This window comes from Corylus avellana, chromosome ca2 (genome assembly GCF_901000735.1).
Source record: "Corylus avellana chromosome ca2, CavTom2PMs-1.0".
Classification (NCBI taxonomy): Eukaryota; Viridiplantae; Streptophyta; class Magnoliopsida; order Fagales; family Betulaceae; genus Corylus; species Corylus avellana.
The window spans coordinates 11,294,522-11,314,466 of NC_081542.1; the positions used below are offsets into that span (position 1 = coordinate 11,294,522).

At 36.5% G+C, this 19,945-nt stretch overlaps 1 protein-coding gene across 2 annotated transcripts; it reads right to left on the reverse strand.

Moving 5' to 3' along the window:
- Positions 1-816: 816 nt before the first annotated feature.
- On the reverse strand, positions 817-19,742 carry LOC132168584 (sister chromatid cohesion 1 protein 4). 2 transcript variants are annotated; one of them, XM_059579581.1, is made up of 15 exons: positions 18,885-19,742; positions 12,423-12,684; positions 11,891-11,988; positions 11,737-11,786; positions 11,475-11,524; positions 10,025-10,136; positions 9,043-9,934; positions 8,356-8,805; positions 8,017-8,155; positions 6,884-7,020; positions 5,021-6,042; positions 3,788-3,821; positions 3,308-3,416; positions 2,436-2,565; positions 817-1,215 (listed from the first exon to the last, which is right to left on the reverse strand). In XM_059579581.1, the coding sequence occupies exons 1-15, from the start codon at positions 19,006-19,008 to the stop codon at positions 1,117-1,119; spliced, it is 3,708 nt and encodes a 1,235-aa protein (XP_059435564.1). In that variant the 5' UTR covers positions 19,009-19,742; the 3' UTR covers positions 817-1,116. The 2 variants fall into 2 exon arrangements, with proteins under 2 accessions (XP_059435564.1, XP_059435563.1); XM_059579580.1 differs by having other exon boundaries at positions 8,017-8,158.
- Positions 19,743-19,945: the final 203 nt, after the last annotated feature.

The following is a 19,945-nucleotide window of genomic DNA, read 5'->3' on the forward strand; positions in this document are numbered from 1 at the left end:
AAGGGTTGGCCCTTGGGGTTGGTCGAATCACCCCCTTTGGGTTCAGCCACCCCCCTTTTGCAAGATGGGGTGGCCGAAGCCACCCCCAAGGCTCTTGGGGGTGGTTCGGCCACTCCCATTTTGCAAGGCCATGGGGGTGGTTCGGCCACCCCCTGGCCTCAAGCCACCCCTACCCAAAATGGCCACCCCCTTCTTTTTACTTATTTTTTATTAATTTGTTTTTTAATTTAAAATAGTATTTTATTATTATTTTTATTGATGGGATATATGTCTCATTTGTAGCCATAAAATTTCTGAAAAGAAATCTTGGCTATGAACTGGAGAAGATCCTGTTCCAACCTAAACAGAAATATTAAGTTGGTATTTCGTTTTAACATAAGTACCACTTGTGCCAGTTTTTAAACCAAGGTGACGTTTTGATTTTGACTCAAACTAGAAGTATTGGAAAGGTATTTAATCCTAAAATAAAATAAAATTAAAATATTCAGAGAGAAAAACCTGCCTTACCCACATACATCCTTTTTATAAAATTTAAATATTTTTTCTTCTTTTTCTTTTATTTAAGAGTATTTTTGCCTTTTAGGACAAAAGAGAAATGTAGCAACGCCAATGATAGATCAACAGGGTAGTAAATTGGGGGGTAAATGTCATTTCCCCATAAATAAATAAACTCAACTAATTCTTCATGCACAATCAATTGAAGTAGATACATTAAATGAGTTATGTTCCTGACAACAAATATGTTATCCAATCCGGTCCTTGTTATAGACCTCTTACTACTCAAACGATGGTATAATAATTTTTTTTTGCACCAAATAAATAAATTAGCATCTTCATTGCAAATGTAATATTTTACAGATATATACATATAAACCACTATTGCTAGAATCAACATTATGAGACACGTGCCACTCGAACCCACTGTTAAAACTACAAAGTTACAAGGACTAAATAAAAGAAGACAACTCCTAACCCAAAAAAAAATTATAGATAAAAGACAATTAGGAAAAAAAATCTAAGAGAAGAGAAGAGAATAAATCCCCCATCCTTGCCGCGCATCAGCCAAACTAAACTATATGAGTAGTCTTTTCAACTGTATCTGCCTTTCCTACGTTATCAGAAGTCTGACTTCATGAGCTTTACTCGAGGTTTTATATTTACGTTGTCAAACGGCTTTGCCTGTTCTACATGTATGTAATCCCTTGTCTTAAGAACCTGCAAATTACACCATCAATAATATGAATTCTCACTCACAAAACTCAACTAAAAACACCCATAACTAATTTAAATGTTCTACTTTCAGAATCATTCAATGCTGAGAAATCAATTCAACTTGCATACATACAAACAATACAAACTACACTTACTTCTGAGTGAATCAATTCACCAACGGCTAATACTTAGCTTCTCATTGAAACCAACCTACTCATCCATCACACTCTTTTGTTATAGAAACCTTCCATTTTAATTGAGCTACGACTTTCGAACCAAATTTTCACTTCTCGTACGAAATGTACCAAAACTTAGTCTTATATCAAAAGAATCTTAAATTTTTCGTACAGGCATGCATTATACATGTTCGAATACATATATAGTTTCATGCCCGAATGCAAGTGCACTCCCTCCCTCCCTCCCAATCAAATATGCATATGTTAATAAAAAAGGGTTTATCATCATATGCATACATGTATATGTATACCGTACGAGTCCTGCTATGCGGCTGCCAAGCGTAGGACAAATATTAAAAAAATAATAATAATTAAAAAATTTGTTATGTTTTTTTTGGTTAAATTTTATGAGTTAATATTTAGTTTCTAATGCCTCAAAACTTATTTTTGGATTTAAAACTAAAACCTAGGAGTGAAAGGTTAACCCTTTAGGGATGGTATCACCTAAAAGGAATTTTATTATCCTAAATTTGGTGCTAATACCTCAAATTTAGTGCTAATACCTCAAATTTGGATTACCCTTTAATATCTCTCTTCTTCAATTTAAAAAATTAAAAAAAAAAAGTCAGATGTTTGACGCTTGAGACAGCAGGAAATCTCTATTCATACTGTACATATATGTTGGGACTTCCAATACCTGAACTTCTATAATTAAGACCACGCACTTCTTTAATCCTTTCCCCAAACCCTACAATTCTTTTAGCGCAAAAGGCAAAACATTAAATCTATCTTATCCTCGCAACAATTGGGGCTACCTCCAACATTTCACCATGTAAATGATTCTTAATTTCCCAGTGAAATCTGTACCATGTATGTACCTTGGATCACCTATAACACACTGTTTTGGTAAGTAGGTCACCCAGAACACATCTTTAATGGATAAATATTCCCTCTATAATTTCATTAAAACATTTTACACCTAATCTAGCAAAGAAAAGATAGCAAGATAAAAATATAACTTCAACCAAGAAAGGTTCATAAACATACCAATGTCTCAAAGAACATCCTCGATGCTTCCTTACGAGTTTTACCAGCTAATAGATTGTCCATGGCGAGGACCTTTCTTCCATGTACAGCTTCCTTCTCAAATAAAGTCTGGAGATACTTGGAAACAGCCCTAATTAAAAAAAAAAAGCATCGACTTGTTAAGCTTGGATAGGTAGTATAGTTTTTTGATAAGGTTCGATAGGTAGTATAGTATAAGTGACTTTTTTTCTGAGAAGGTATAGTATAAGTGACTTAAGATAGTAAAGAAAGTTTACAGGACTAGTCATGTTAAAAATCAGAAAACAAGATACTTTTATGGCTTAGAAATCACAGAAGGTTCCCTATCATCCTAATTATCCTAACAAAAAGACGCATCGTGTTCCAAAAAAAAAACCCTTAAACCTAATCATCAGCCTATTATCCCAAATAATCAATCAAGGTTTGGGCCAAAACATAATTAAAACCACAAACCCAGACTGTTAACCCTTAAGACCAGTGTCGTGATAAATTATGCAAGCTAGGGGGGAGAGGGAGAAGCATTCCCAGCAGTTCTGAAACCTCTATTTCCACCCACCCCACCCCAACACACAAAAAAATGGGGGAGAACAAACAGGGAGATAAAAGAAAGTTTCTCAAACAAAAGAGAACATTGTTTGATCAGCATATTCACCATGGTAGGTAAGCCAAAACATACCACTATGATTTGTTTCATATTTAGGTCAGGTTTCCTAAGACAAAAGTTGTTGCTACCATCCAAAACTCAGCCACGCAAACAGACAAGAGAAACTCTAGTCACTAGTATCTTTCTTAACAGGGAAAAATAATTGCCACATGCATCAAGAAATAAGACTAAACACAAGAGGCATACACACCTGGTCCGAGAAGACCATCCAGTGTTCTCCAGAAGACGAGTTTCTTCAGTATATGGCATATTATCATCGTCTTCTTCGGCTACCTCATCATCATCTACATTTAAAAATTCTGGGAGAAAAGAAAAAAGACCAATATATCAGACAGAAGAACTACAGAGCAGCAATAAACTTGCAAACCATTCAAAATCTCTCTATATTAAAAACCGCTATGAAATGTGCACTCTCAATGTGACATAGAAAGCTAAAAAGTGGAAGTAGCTTCTCTGTTACTGGGTTTTAGAAATTATAAAGCTACCACAAGAATAGGGTACTGGAATTGCATGATAAATGTACAGACAAGTCTTCAGCTAAATGTATTATTCAGCCAATAAACCTCATGAAGTGATTCACTTCACAAGGTCAAACAACCAACATATAGGACACAATACAGAAATTCTAAAATTGAGAATTAGCAACAAAGAAAAGAAATAAAAATTAGACCTGTGTCATTCTCAACTGTGATATCCTCAAAATCCTGCAACATGTAGGCAAAGATTCTCTTAGAACATGCATGAAAAAATATATGAGAACCTTGCATTTAATTAAACAGAGAATATTGCCGAAGTACTCTCAACATATAAGACAAGGTCATCTCCCAAATGATGCTGTCATATATGACTTAAACATATAACACAAAGCATCTATTGGGAGATGGCCTTGTCCAAAAAAATATACAATACACAAAGGTATATGCAGTCCATCATGTTTACGCAAAAAAAATACATATTAAATGGCAATAGAATATATTTCAAAATTAAACGTCTATTAAAAATGTCTACATTTATGCATGCGAACGTGGATGGATATGCATGATAAAGTAAACTGAAAGGAGATGAAGTCAGAAGTCAGAAGTCCGAAGTCAGACATGTTCCTGCTCTGGGTGAAAGAAGAAATAAGTGTGGACATATTTTTTCTTAATGTCTCTGTACATATAGAAAAATAATAATTTTACCTTATTATTATTTTTACATGTGTGTTTATAATAATATTTCTAAGAGGGAAAAAATGTTAGGAAACAATAAATTCCCAAAGAGGAGGTGATGGTCTAGGCAGTGCTAAAGAGCCAGTGGTGGAGGAGGTGGTGGAGATGGTGACAGTTCAGAGGCAAAGATGGCAATAGCAATGCAGTTGCAATAGGGTGGTTGTAACGCTAGAGTTTGGTGATGTCAAGGCAGTGGTGATGGAGGATGCACATCGAAATCATGATATGGCAAGATGCTCATGATGGAACAAGTATCAAGGGTGGTGGGGTGGTGATAGTTTGGATAGAATAGGAGCAGTGGTAAAAGAAAAGAAACTTGGAAGTATTTGAGACTAACAGTATACTCAAATTTTTGCTTTTCATCTTTTAGAAGTTAAAATTTTCATTTCTGACGCTTTGTTCCTTTTATGTTAGAAAGATTATTTTAAATTAAGCAAGCCAAACTCTAATCAAGAAAGACTATTGGCTTTCTATTCTTATAAATTAAAAACAGTTTCCATAAACTTATCAGAATGCATCTGAAGTTCTTTAACATCCTTCTGGTTAAGAAGTAATTTCTGAGAGCTCAGAGAAGGAAAAAAGTCCAATTGTCATGAAGCACAGGACAAAATAATAAAATCAAACCCATCATGCCAACACAGGTAATTTAAAAGTAATCTCTGAACTTGAAGGGAAAAGGGTCTTCAACTTACTTTACGATCTTCAACACCTGAATGATCAAGAACAGGAATTTCTCCATCCATGATACTCTGTAGATCAGCTTCCTGACAGTCTCTGTTTTCTTTACCATTCAGGGAAGCATTATTCACATCCAAATCATGTTCCACTGAATGTGTAGAATCTACTTTAGTTTCTCCACTACACAGAAAGCTAAAGTTAGGGTCTTGTTCATCACAAACCAGGTCTGCAGGTAGCTCCTTCACAATCTCTAGCTTATCATTTCCGGTTTCCTCCAAAGGTTGGTTACCATTCTCAAAAGCTAGGTTATTGCATTCGGTTGCTAGTGAAGCATTTACACCATCAGCAGGACTAAGACAGTCCGATTGAACATGTATTCTGATTCCAGCATCATGTTCTACAATTTCAATAGCATCAACTGATTTCCCATAGCTTATATCCACTGCAGACGCATCCCTCTCAACAGTTTGAGCATCCAATTTTTCATCAGGTGACATGCATGATACTTCCATCTGCCGAGAAACAGATGCATCGTTGTTTTCATCCATGAGAACTGGCCGAACCGCTAATTCAGCGGTCATGTTGCAAATATCTTCAGAAACAGGATCAGTTGGAGATGATTCAAGCCCATTAACAACAGAGCAATTTACTGCATCAGCAACTTCCACATCCCCTCTCTCAATTTCCATTTCAGAGATCACCAAGGGTTCCTGTTGGGAAGCTTTAAGATCCTCTACATCAGAAATTCCCTTTATCTGGCCTTGAGAATCAATAACATCAAATCCAAAGTTAAAATTTTCGACCTGTCTCTGATTACCAATGGAAATGTCACCAGGTTGTGCTTCTACATCACTTCTGGCTACTACAGGTTCAATATTCTGATTCATTTCACTTTCTTGAGCAACATTTGGCCAAACAGAAGATTCCATATCCTTCGCTACTTGTGAAGAAACATTGCCTTGATCATTTTCAGAAACTCTGGTTCCACTCAGATCAAATGTCTCACTATGCAAAAATATCAATTTGGCTGTCATACCTGAAAGATACATCAACAACCCAGGTACCTTATAAACTGATGTTTAAAGCAGTTCCATAAGCAGAGTAAATTTGTTGTTCGGAACTAACAATATCAAGAAAACACTATCACCAGTAAACAAATGAGTTATGAGATCTTGAGACTGGTACAGCACTATATGAACTCAGGATACATGCATTCATACTCAACTCAACTCAGCAAAGCCTTAATCCCATTTAAATTGGGATCGACTATGGATACTCGTCAACTAACCAGGGTTGGCTAAGCATTCATGTTCAGTGAATTGACACAACCAAAACTGAATATCAACATTTCAAAAGTAACCTGTGATAGCCATCAGGTTGAAGAGGAAGCCGCAACCATGGAATAATTAATAGGCAGAGACATGCAAAAGAGTAACTCCTGCACGTCTTAACTGGATAACAACCGTGCTAAGCTATATCCATTTGAAATTGGGAAGATATACATAAAAAGGATACTTAGCCCATCTAAGTGGGATGCATCAATTGCTGTCATCAATTGAAGTGTATCACCAGATTTTTCCACTTTCCTTTTTTTTTTCCTTTTTTTCTTTTACGTTTAAGGGGGTTAGAACCATCGCCAGCTTCACATATATTATGTGATCACACTCTAAACACACCAACACAAAGACACACACACACACACACACAAAGGAAGAGAGAGAGAGAGAGAGAGAGAGAGTGAGCTAAAAATAAATGAATAAATAAGTTCAGATGAGGTCATGTCCAACATCTTTCACAAACAAAAATGAAACCTATATTCTATTAGAAAAACAGAAAATTCATGCCTACATCTTGAATCTTTAGCGCTAGGAACTTACCAGTAAAAATTGGTTCATTAAATATTTCTTCTTCAAAGAATTGTCTCAGAATAGTTGAGATCTCAGGGCGAGTGCAAGGAGCTTTCTTTCTAACGCGACGTATATCTTCAGTATTTGTCAACTGTTGACGGATTGTACTAAAGAAAAACAGGAAAGCCCATCAATAGTTTACTTGAGAGAAAAAATTTAACATAATTAGGACTATATATATATATTTGGTTAGAGTTTCCTGCAAGATATCAAATCAGGCATGCTTACTTGGATGTTAGAAAAGAAACATTGAAACAGAATTTACTTTTAGTATTCAAAAACTGGCTACCACTCAACCCAATCCTAGTTGCTACTACGTATGTCAAAGCCACCTATGATATACTTCTTGTAAACAAATATAAGGATATAACACAGGTCATAGATAGGTTGGCCAAAGGGTATAGCCATGGAATTTAATGTCTCTTTCATGGCAGTCCAGAATATTTCTTTCGACTGGTTAATTACATGTGTGGGTGGATCTTGAACCCTCAATCTCACCATTTACCCACTGGAAGGAGATGCTATTTGAGCTAAAGCTAATAGGATAAAATTAGAAAAATTCCTAAAATAAAATTAATTATCAAAAGCAAATAGAGCAGATGTCAATGTAGGAAGTATAGGATAAAACTATGGATGATTCTGTTCCGAAAGGATTCTTTTCCTTGTAAACTACTGTTAAGATGCTATGGGTACATCATTTTTTCTTCATGCTTTTGGTCTCTTATCTACAAAAATGGGGGTAATCTCGTTCAAGACACATTCACAACAGAAGAACAAGATGAAGTAGATTGTGAAAGAGAAATAGCACTTCAGTGGGGTTTGGAAGGAGGGGAAAAAAGCTGGCATGAGACAAAATGGAAGTATTTTTCCATGTATAAGCTCCCTACTGACTTCTGTTAAATGAGCAATAAAAGCAATGTTCATGAACTAAAATGAAGATATTTTTGCCTTTCCCTTTTTAAAAAAATTATTTTCACTGAAACAGAATAGAGCACTCTAATCGAAGTAATTCATAAAAAACTATATTCACATATCAACTACAAATGATGGTCAGTACATTTATGAGTGTAACCAAAGTAATGGACATAAAAAATAAAACATACTCGCCATGTAAGACCATTGAATCATCCACAAGCACTTTCCTCTTCAAGACACTTGACCGGGTTGCAGTCCGGGGACGTTTTGTGGATACTTCAGGTGCAGGTGGAGTAGGCTTCATTTTCAAAACGGAAGATCTTCTTCCTACTAAAGCAACAAGATATTTGTTTTGGTCAGAGTCATATTCTACTCGGAGCTAACCTTCCAAGACAAACAGAATTGCAACTACTTTTTGCTTCCAGGAAACATGAGGGTAAAAAATCCATCAACTCATTCAACAGTGATATCATTGCTATGACATGCATGCATTAATGAAGAGGAATTAAGAAAAAAACACTTGATACCTAAGATGGAAGACAATAAATCATCATCATCAGGAATTGACTCTGCCGTTCTCTTGGATAGCGTCATGCCAAAAGATTCAGCCGAGTTTAAACTCTGCACTGTTAGAGTACTTTCTGTGAAACTACGCTTTTTCCCTGTGAGTTTGATCCCAGCACTAGCTCCATCACCCCCAGGTAGGTCTTCTCTGTCAGGTGTAGACTCCACTAGCAAATCATTTGGTTTACCAGTAAACCCCTCCGGTACAGAGAGCATCTTTTCAGGTGCAGGAAAGTCAGAAGTCCCTGAACTATTTAAATTATTCAATTGACTATCATTAGGGACCGCATAGTGCAGTTGCTCATCTAACATCCTGAAATCTGCCTGAATTTCTCCGCATGGAGCAGGTTCTAATATTTGATTTTTTGGTGAGACAATATTATCCATCAAATCAGCTGCAAGGCATTCTTCACCTAAAACAAAATGAAAACAATTAATCAACAGATACCAGGGGTGTGTGCACAGATATGTGGGTGTTTCATGTGTGCGTCACATAGACTTATGACACTAGTTTGGATTAGTTACATGCATTTACTTGTATAAAACGACCGCAGCCCAATACCTTCAGATAGCAAGTTACTGAGGGGGGGAAAAATGACTAATTAATCAATGCTTCAGACGGTAAATTGGAACAACCACTAAATCAATACCTCTAAGAGATGACATGTCAGGTTGGTTTAGATGGGAGTTGCACGCCCGAAGGACGTGCAATTGATTTGATGGCATAACTTCATGAGTCTCACTCTCCTTTGGTTCCTGACAAACCAGAGATTCAACATTTACAACCTCAGGTCGCTCAGGTGATTCTGATGGACACACAGAATTTGAAACCGATGCTTTGCTAGGGGAGCATGATCTTCCCACAACATTAGTAATATCAACATCATTGAGAATTTCAGGCTTTGGAGATGCTTGATCATCCTCCACATAGCCCTTTGATTCTAGTGCACTGGTACCACTTGAAAAATTCTTACGAACAGGATCCTCAAAATCAGAAGTGACATGAGAGCAACTAGGAGATGCAACGGTTTCATCCAACCTAACTCCTGCAGATTCTACACATTCTACATCAGGATGTACAAAGGGTGTACTAGGTTCATTGTCTATTACAACTCCATTATGTATATCTTCAGCCCTATCTGGACCATCCAATACACCAATGATACCATCTGAACATTCAGATACCAGGCGAATGCGTTTAGTTTGCTCAGTGGAATCTGCAGAAGGTGGCAGATGTCCCTGTGGCTTCACCTGTTTGATGTCCAGGTTACCCTGAGTGCAGCCATTCTCCTCAACAGAATTATGATTCAAATCATTTCCCAAAGAAAAATTCACTGTACTTTTATTCCCAGGATGAAGATCTGACTTTCTGCAAGCATTTTCCCCTGCAACTAATTCTGTTAAATTATGATCTAATTCCATATGATCATCACAGGCCATAGCCTCCTGAACACTGGCCAAATCTGGCTCTCCCAGTAATCCAGGAGTAGATGGGGCCTGAGCATACTCAACAAATTTGGTATCTGTGGCTAGGCCATAAACCTGTTTGCAAAAGGGAGATTATATTTATAAGTCGAAAACAAACAAAAAAACATTTAGGGTCAGAATATAATTTTGAATATTCATATAAACCTGATTTCCATTGCCATTCATTTGTATGGCTTCTGAAGCTTCAGTTATCCCTTCATAACTTCCATCCTTTGTCAGAAGTGTATCTGATTGGACAGACGCCTGAGGATCAATACTGCAATGAATAAATCAACAAGGTATGTCAGGAAATTCAGTGATCAAGATGATTCCATGGATGAAGCAGCAGAGAACACATCCACAGCAACAATGACCTAAAAACGTTACAGCACCTTAGGTCCTTGTAGTGAGGACATGAAAGATATAGAGCAAAACAAGTCAACATAAAGAGGAAAACAAGCAAATCTCGACTTTATAAGTCATTATACAGGCAAACCACTCACATTTTCATCTGAAAACTTTTTTTTTTCTCTTTTGATTAGGTAACACGTACTATGGGTCTTGAATCCCAATCTCACCCTACACTCCTATGGAGGAGGAAGTGTCATTTGAGTCAGAGCTCCTTGAAACCATTTGACAAAGAAAAAACATATAAGCCATCTATGTACACCAAAGTCATCAAGTAACGTACCCAAATCCAAACTACAAAGGCCAGCTGTTAAAGAGGACCAAGATGAGCACAAAGACTCCAGATACACCATGGAACGAGGGATTCAAAAAAAAAAAAAAAAACATAGTAATGCTGAGGGGTAATCATTCAGCCAGGTCAAACTTCCCAAAAATTGGAATGATGGCTATGGCTAACAGTCATAGTACGGATTCACCTAAAAAGGATATAGCCCGTAACACTCAACAAGCAGTCCACAGAAAAAAATTATTGATTCCTTCTTGATTATACAAACTTTTTTTCTTTTGCTTTTACCATCAACTCCTCAGGAAAAGAAGTTTCAATGCAACCAAGAAAACATATATGAGTGGACCAAAAATTATTTTTGATAATTGAGAATGGGACCAAAAATTATTGACCATACAATAAATTCATCATCAAAACAAATCATGAAACAAGCCCAAACATAAACTTGCAAACAGTAAGATCAATGTCAATTACCAACCAGGAAATAGTAAATATGCACTTAATATTTTATTCTACAAAAACTTAAAACTACCATGGTTCCTAGACATAATATTATACTATTCTGTTCTTTTTTCTTCTCTCCTTTTAGCTAAGTAAAACTGTACAAAGATAATGACCAGATAAAGGGCACAACTCAAGTACACAACAAGCATAAGGGACCCCCAAAAAATCAAAGTAAAAAACTTAGAAGGCTCCAAGAATCTTAAGAAGAGGAAAGGGCAATCTCTCCACGCCATCATCCAATAAAAAATCAAACAAATGCTTGAATATATTTTAGAGTACCTGCCTCTACAATAAAAAATGAGTAGAATAATCAATGGTATAAGTAAATATGCAGTCTACAAATGCTTGCATGCGCAAAATACAATCAGGGAGGATTTTAAATCATTATTCTATTACATACAGATATAAGGAACTTACTCTGAAACTCCATCATGCCCCGGAGCTACAACCTTGCTTAAGAGCAGTTCCTGTTTGTCAAAAGTTTAAGAAAAAATAATAGAAATAAATTAATAAGTGACACAAATAATACAACAACTAGGTTAGTCAATACAAGCATAAGCTGCAAATGGCACAAGGAAAAGCTACATATAGCACCCAAAATGAAAATAATAACAGGGGCTAGAAGAGAAACCCGGAAAACCACTGTACATAAATCTGGACATGGTTGCACTGCAGTTACCTCATCAAGGTCCAAACCAATCTGAGAAGTGTCACCATCACCAAACCGCTCTAAAAAGAAACCACAAAATGTAAGAATTAGTTTTATTTGTCCATACATAATCAAAAAATAACTGCATCACGCCATGACATACAAAAATCCAAAAAGTACTAACCGTCCAATCCAAACTGTGATGTTGAGTAAACCACACCCGCCATGGTATCTTGGAGTGTAATCTGCTCCTTTGTACTGACGTGATGATCAACATAATTACTGCAAGAAAGTTCATTGTTTATACACAAGAAAAAAATAAAAATAAAAAAAATCCTCTACTTGAGCATCAATAGAGGAATTCAACCAAGCACGATACATAAATAGATCCAATTCATAATAGTGCATTGCAGGCACCTCAAGTGTTCTAATCCTAAAAATATCAACCAGACAGATATAGGCACTTTAACATTTTTCTTTGTCAATCAACTTATCCAATAAATAATAGAATGGCTACAACATGAAATGATCATTCTCCACAAACATTTGGACCTGCAAATGGAAAACAATAAACAGAACCACTTCAAGTATGCCTCAAGAAACATTACAACATCCAGGCCCATCTAGGATAATTTGTTCATTAAAGTATAAAACATAATGTGCAACATGCAACAGCTTCAATTAGGAAAACAAATCCTGAATATTCTGGAACTAACCCCTGAAAATTTTCATTATCTGGCAGCTCAAAGTCGTCAAGATCAAAAGTCTCTGGCAAGGTGATGGAATGGTATGGTGCAGTAGACTCTTCAGGTGGTAAGTCAACAGCAGTGGAGCGAAAAGCTTGCTTTATCTTAAGCAAAGCCTCACTGCAATCATCAAAAAGGTAATTTACCTTTCTAGAATATATCCTCACCACACCAAGCAGCAGATGGCTGGACAATCGGAGTGCAATTGGTACTTCAGGAAAAAGAATCGAATCTGCTCAAATAAAATGAACCATGTAAATTAGGCAAGTTGAGAAAAGAATTAAAAATCAAAACCAGAGACAACCAAACAAGGCGGAAAGATTCAAAACAAAATCTTTGATTGTTATATCATATTATCTCGTTTCTTTGAAATCGGAGATTCACCATCAATAACAGATTAGTAAATGCACACAAATAGTTCACATTAGCAAGAAAATGCTCCAAGCTCAATGAGATTCTCCAACCAATTAAATCGGTGCAGCTAGTCCACAAGTTAACATGGCAATTCACCAACAAACACAGAAAAGAAAATATTTTTAAATTAAAACTTTTTTTTTTACAAGTATTTTTGCATTAAAAAATTTCACACCAGCAAGAAGAGATCTCCAAAGCATAAGAAATCTTCCTCACAAGTAATTGATGGCAACCACTCCCCCACAACCTTCATTTCAGACCAACAAGAACATTCTCAAAGAGAATGCCATCTAACCCCAAAATGTATCAAAAAGGTTCCAATCCAAGGAACCTCCCACCCTAAAGCTCCAAGAAGACAAACACAAACGTCAGAGAGACTGGAGAATCTTTTTTTTTTATGAATAATAATTTATTAGAATAAAGGGCAAAGACCTCGTACACGAAAAATATACAAGAGATACAACCACCCTAAAGGTGTCTGAAACCTAAAAAGTTAACATGATCTACAAGATTCGAAGAGGAGAAATAAGGAACATAGACTACAGTCTAAGAGAGATCTCAAAGAGGAGGAAAGCCTGGAGAATCATAAAAATATCAAATAGTACAACAACAATGAATGCTGGAAACACCATATAAAACGCTGATCAAGTGTAGATCAGCCGGCTAAGGCAAGCCAACAGCTACGTTCACAATTGACAATCCTAATCGCATGTCATTCAAGTCTATAATCATGTTGTCGGGCTCAAACCACTCAACCAGACATGTAACATGGCACTATGCTCAAAAGCATGTGATATTGGTGGTTGAACATCATTACATTGCCCCATATTTTTTTTTCCAGAAATTAAACAAATTAACAATATAATTAAACCAGCTCACAATTCACAAAGCCAAATCTGGAAAATGTTATCATATTCAACAAATAACCAAATAGATCAAGAATTGCCGCAACTGCAGCCATGAAGCCGTTAGCTGGACATGCTATTTAAAATAATCCATGTTTTAACTTTTTTAAGAAAATTAACTAACACAAATCAACCATATATATACTTAGATTTACATCTAAAAAGTTTTCTGACAACTGTCTGTCCAAAATGCCTTGCGCATAAATATATATCTACTTAACAGGTAAGCATACAATATTGTTTTGACAAGTAATCGATATATCATTAAAAGAGTAAGGCGTCCCTAGGTAGACAGAAAGTATACATGAGAAAACACCAAGGTAGAAGAAGAAAAAAAAAACAAGAAAATCATGATCACTAATCATTGCAGGAGAAACAAAAGCAATTGTCCAAAGATACATAGAAAAATAAAGCCTTAATCCCCTCCAAGGACCTCTCATGATCCTCAAAACTTGTCATTTACCTAGAGAGGACAAATTGTGTCCATTATGTGAGTGCCACGGTAAGAAGACAGAATACATCAAAGTAATAATAACAAATTATAAATTACTAAACGCTTAAATCAAAGTTTTCCAAATCCCAAAAATGTTAGATGAGGCATATGTTGAAGATGGAAACTATCTATGGGCTATGATTTGGTCCTCCTTGATTTATGTGTATTATTATTCTGATTTGACTTGATTGTAATATTTCATTATTTCTTTCCATATTAGTCAATAGGTCTTTTCTATTTAAATCTATGTAACCGTATGAAAGTGAATCATAGAATAAGATTTTTTTCTTCTCTCTCTCTCTCTCTCTCTCTCTCTCTCTCTTTCTTTCTTTTTTGCTTAATTTCAAAGCAGAAGTCCTATGTTCAAACCCTTTCTCCATCATTCATCTCCTATTTCAATTAAATATTCCAAGTGTTGTGTTGGGCCTCACCTATTAAAGGGGAATTTGAGACCACACATGAGTGTTAAAGTATTGACTAAATAATTAAATACATCTCCCTATCTCTACTTCAAAAAGTCTCTCCAAAGGCCTTTGGTTGTGTTTGCTTTGTTCATATTCATGGTCCTACTCGGGATAAGTTAGACCCTCAAGCCCTCAAATGTGTCATTGTGGGTTATTCTCCTACCTAGAAGGGGTACAAATGTTATCACCCCTCATTGAGAAAACAGTTTCTCTCAATGGATGTCACTGTCTTTGAAACACAATCATATTTTAGTTCATCCCAAACTCCTCTCCATGAAACACAATCATATTTTACTTCATCCCAAACTCCTCTCCAGAGAAAGAGTCAAAATGAAGAGGATTTTTTACTATGTTAACCGTTCCTACTCCTATGCATGGGCAGGAGAAACAACAACTTACTAATAAGTCTCCTACTGAACCTACTGATAAGTCATTTGTGCCGCCTATGGAAGAGTTGAAAGTTTAATCCAGACACCAAAAAAGTAAAATCATTCATGATGCTACATGACAAGCATCTTATCCTAACTCAAGTAATACAACTTCCTATTTCTGAGAAGAATTCAATAATACCTGTTGTTGATTATAAAAGTCTACCTATTGCACAACGAAAAGGAGCCAGTTCATGCACACGCTATCTCATTTCTGATTTTGTTTCCTATCAACATTTGTCACCGTCATATTGTTCATTTGTGTCCAAATTGACATCTATGCCTATCCCTAGAAATCTACGAGAGGCACTTAAAGATCCAATGTGGAGGATAGCACTGCAGGAAGAGCTCTTCACAAAAACAAGACTTGGGATCTTATTAAATTACCTAATGGGAAGAAGGTTGTTAGATGCAAGTGGGTGTTCACTGTCAAACATAAAGCCGACGGTTCTGTGGAACAAAACAAGGCCAGATTTGTTGCAAAAAGTTTTATACAAACCTATGGGATTGATTATGAGGAAACATTTGTTCTAGTAGCAAAAATGAACTCAACTAGAGTTCATTATGAGGAAACATTTGTTCTAGTAGCAAAAATGAACCCAACTAGAGTTCTACTTTCTATAGTTGCGAACTTGGATTGGCCTCTACATCAATTTGATGTAAAAAATGCATTTCTTCATGGAGATCTAGAAAGAGAAGTATACATGAAAATTCCTCCTGGATTGGCAAAATTCATCCTCAATGGGAAAAGTGTGCAAACTAAAGAAGACTTTGTATGGCCTAAAACAATCTCCATGTGCATGGTTTGAATGGTTTTCCTTGGCTAAGCAGAGATTTGGTTACAAGCAAAGTCGAGCTTATCATACACTTTTTACAAGCTCGCAAGTGCTCTTTGGCACATGATTTTTCAGCGATTTGGGTTGCATTGGGTCATGCCTTGCAGGGTGAGGGCCTTGTTTGCTAGTTGGTGGTCGGGAGGACGTTCTCGCAGCGCGGTTGTGTGGAAGATGATCCCTCTATGTCTTATGTGGTGTATTTGGAATGAAAGAAATGCTAGATGTTTTGAAAATTCCACTAGGACCATAGAGGAATTGACCCATTTCTTCTTCTTTACTCTTTACTCTTGGACGGCCGCTTGGCTAACTCCTTTAGTGATTAGTTTCTCTGATTTTCTTTTTCATTTCTCCCCCTCCTAGGCGCTCTATGTTTATACTTCCCGTGTATGTGGGTTGCGCCCCTCTGCGCTCTTTTTATATATCATCATTACTTATCAAAAAAAAATTTCAATCAAAGAAATGTAACAGCTTTAATTGTGTATGTTGATGATATTTTCATAACAAGAAATGATGATGGGGAGATAAAGAACTTAAAACACTCTGTTGCTAACGAGTCTGAAATAAAGAACTTGTGTAGTTTGAAGTACTTTCACAGCATTGAGGTAGCAAGGTCAAAGCATGGTATATTTATCTCCCAACAAAAACATATACTTGATCTTCTCAAGGAAACAAGATTGCTCGAATGCAAAGCCACTGATAATTCAGTAGAGGTGAATGTTAAACTGGGAGAAACTAGAAAGAGTCCTCTGGTGGATAAAGACAAGATATCAACGATTGGTTTGCCGATTGCTTAATTTATCTCACACATGTCCTTGCATATGTTGTTAGTGTGGTGAGTCAATTTATGCATTCTCCATGAAAGCCTCATATGGAAGTAGTTTACCGCATCCTTCATTACATAAAATCATCGCAAAGTAAGGGACTATTGGTTTCTCAACATTATCATTTGAAAATAGAAGCCTATAAAGATGTAGATCAGGCTAGCTCAATTATGAATCGACGGTCCACATCAGGGTATTGGACATTTGTGGGAGGTATTTTGGTTACATGGCGTAGCATGAAAGAATTAGTGGCTTCCAGATCCAGTGCAGAGGCAAAATTTAGAGCCATGGCTCATGGAGTGTGTGAAACATCATGGTTGAAAATACTCTTGAAAGAGCTTAGGTTTGACTCCAAGGATTCTATGCGATTGTATTAGGACAATAAAGCGGCAATCAGTATTGCTCATAATCTAGTCCAACATGACTGAACCAAGCATGTTGAAATTGATTTGACACTTTATTCGAAAAACTCTGAATATGTATCATCTGCAAACGATATGGAAACAACTTGCAAATATCTTGACAAAATGGATGTTTAGTAGTGTTCTTCATTTAGCCTTATGCAAGCTGGGCATGCAAGACATCTATGCCCAAGCTTGAGGGGGAGTGTTGAAGATGGAAACTATCAATATGATTTGGTCCTCCTTGATTTATGCTTATTATTATTATGATTTGATCTAATTGTAATATTTCATTATTTCTTTCCATATTAGTATGTAGGTCTCTTCTATTTAAACCTATGTAACCATATGAAGGTGAATCATTGAATAAGAGTTTTTCTTCTCTCTCTCTCTCTCTCTTTCTTTCTTTTCTACTGCATATATGTGATGCCAATAGAATGTTTCAGTAGACTGGTAGTTTCTATTTTGGAGGGGAAGAAAAATGAAGAGGTAGCCGTGATGGAGATAGCAATGTGAATCTGGCTTTTACACCAAGGCCAATGTTTCTTGGACAAATGGTATCTCCTCCCCCAAAAATGGGGGAAGGAGGGAGACTTCCCATCCAGGTACCTGAACTATCTTTACCTAAAAAAAAAAAAAATCTGGCTTTTATTATACTAATGGCAATTCAATACTGCTGGTCATGGGGGGTGCTTTGCAGGTAAGCTTACTAAAATTATTTTAAGAAAAGGTTTTGATTTAACTTCAAAATTGGGATTGTTGAACCCTGCAGTATTTATATTCATTAAAAAAAAAAAAAAAAAGAGTTTGGCTCCATTACCCATTTTTCATCAAAAGAAAAGGTATAAAATCATAAATACCTCAATTACCACTCAATGTTATGTTTAAAAACTTTCACAAACTCTGTATAGAAAAGACAAACATAATGCCTGGGAACATACAAGAAGTATACAGTAACAGGCCCTTTTTTGCCAATTAGGGTTTTAGATTAGTTACAGGGCACTAGCTTACGGGTAATACAGCTAATTAAGGATTCAATGACATTAATGAAAATTAATGTATCATTTACACGTACTCCATCAGTATTAGACTATTTTCAACTAACAAAAAATTATTAATTTTCTACTGTTTATAATATTAGTTAAAACTTTAAAAATGATTACCTTTCCATCAAAAGATTTTAAAAAAAAATACCATACTAGATTACCAGTATTATAACCTTTCCAACTGGACTATGTATCGAGTCTTGATTTGCTTTCTCAATAGGAACAACTAAACTTTATTCTACAGGCCACTAGAAAGCATTAACTAGTGACATTCAAATACAGGCCCCCAGAAGGCTGCTGGAACATGAGAAAAGAATAAAATCAGTAAAAAAATGACAATTTTTAAAATCCAGTACCCACATAAACAACAAGGAAACCCACTTCTAATTGAGACAAGTTTGTCACGTAAACCCTCTTCAGAAAAACCAAAACAACATAACAACATACAGCTTAATGTTCCCCTTTTTTTTCTTCTCATTTCGTCTAGTTAAGGCAAGTTCTCCACTATTTGACAAAAACCAAAAGAACAAAGCTTAATTTTTCATTTCTTCTATTTTCCTCAGCTTCCTCGAGAACGAAACATAACATAATCAAAAGCATATAAATTAAGGGATTAAGACTGACCTACGGAGACGCCAATATCGGTATCGGCGACCTGATTCTTCCGTAGCTTCCTCTCCAAATGAGCCGCTATCCATATCGTCCCGAGTGGGCCTTTCTTGGCCAATATAAACTGAGAATAAAACATTTCCTACGTAAATCTCCCCCTCACTTGCCCACTGAAGCCCTATATTTCATGCAATCAAATTCCCCAAAATTCTACTTCAAAACCCACAAATTCACACTTGGGCCCAAAATCAAAAACCCAAATTCCAGTCTGGCTTCTTCACCACGTTATTCACTAGCCAGAACACAAAAAGCAAGCAAAATCCCTTGCAATTCAACAAATCGACATAACTTAACAGACAAACCCTAGACTATAGAAAACACCCATTCATCCAAATTCTCCTCCAAAAACCCAAAATTTCCACTTGTACCCCAACCCTGAGCAGCTCGAGTTTTAAAAAACCACCGAATCCGAAGCAAACACAAAAGCCCTAATCACACCTCAGCTACCCATAAACCATTTCCAGACTCCCCAGAGCTTCAAATTCACAGAAAATGGCTTCATTCTCGCTAAATTTTCCAAATTCGCCAGAGCCCTTTGGGTGTCTAAGAGCTTGAGAATGGAAGCTTCGAAGAGAAAGAGAGTAGAGGCCGTGAAGAAGTGAAAGGCCTGATTTCGCAGGCAGAGCGATATGAGAAAACCCTCGGAGCAGTCGAAGAACGGCGTTTTGGTTGAGCGTAGAAGATACGGCCTGGAGTTCAGCTTGGGAGACCGAGTTGCGATAGCGGACTGAGTCACTGAGTCGGGGATCGGACGAGTTGACGAGCTTGAGAGAGAGAGAGGGGGAGGAAATGCGTGTGAGAGTTGTGAGAGAGAGAGAGAAGCGCCTTTTGTGTACGAAAGATTTTGGAAGTGGGTAAATGTTGCGGTGTAGTTGAGATGTATGCCTGATTTACACGTGGCTCTCATTGATTCAGTCAAACACTCTAATAGACTAATAGTCTTTGCCTTGGAATGAAAGAGAATAACTTCCGTTCGGTTGTGGCAAAAAACCCCCATTTTCTGCCCACCAATGTAA

Excerpts from the sequence above, each read along its gene's own strand:
- LOC132168584 (XM_059579580.1), bottom strand. The coding sequence starts at position 19,008 with ATGTTTTATTCTCAGTTTATATTGGCCAAGAAAGGCCCACTCGGGACG. Across the intron at positions 11,787-11,890 it reads ATCACAGTTTGGATTGGACG|AGCGGTTTGGTGATGGTGAC; the intron begins GTTAGTACTTTT and ends GTTTCTTTTTAG. Across the intron at positions 7,021-8,016 it reads TCAATGGTCTTACATGGCGA|TACAATCCGTCAACAGTTGA; the intron begins GTATGTTTTATT and ends GTTTTTCTTTAG.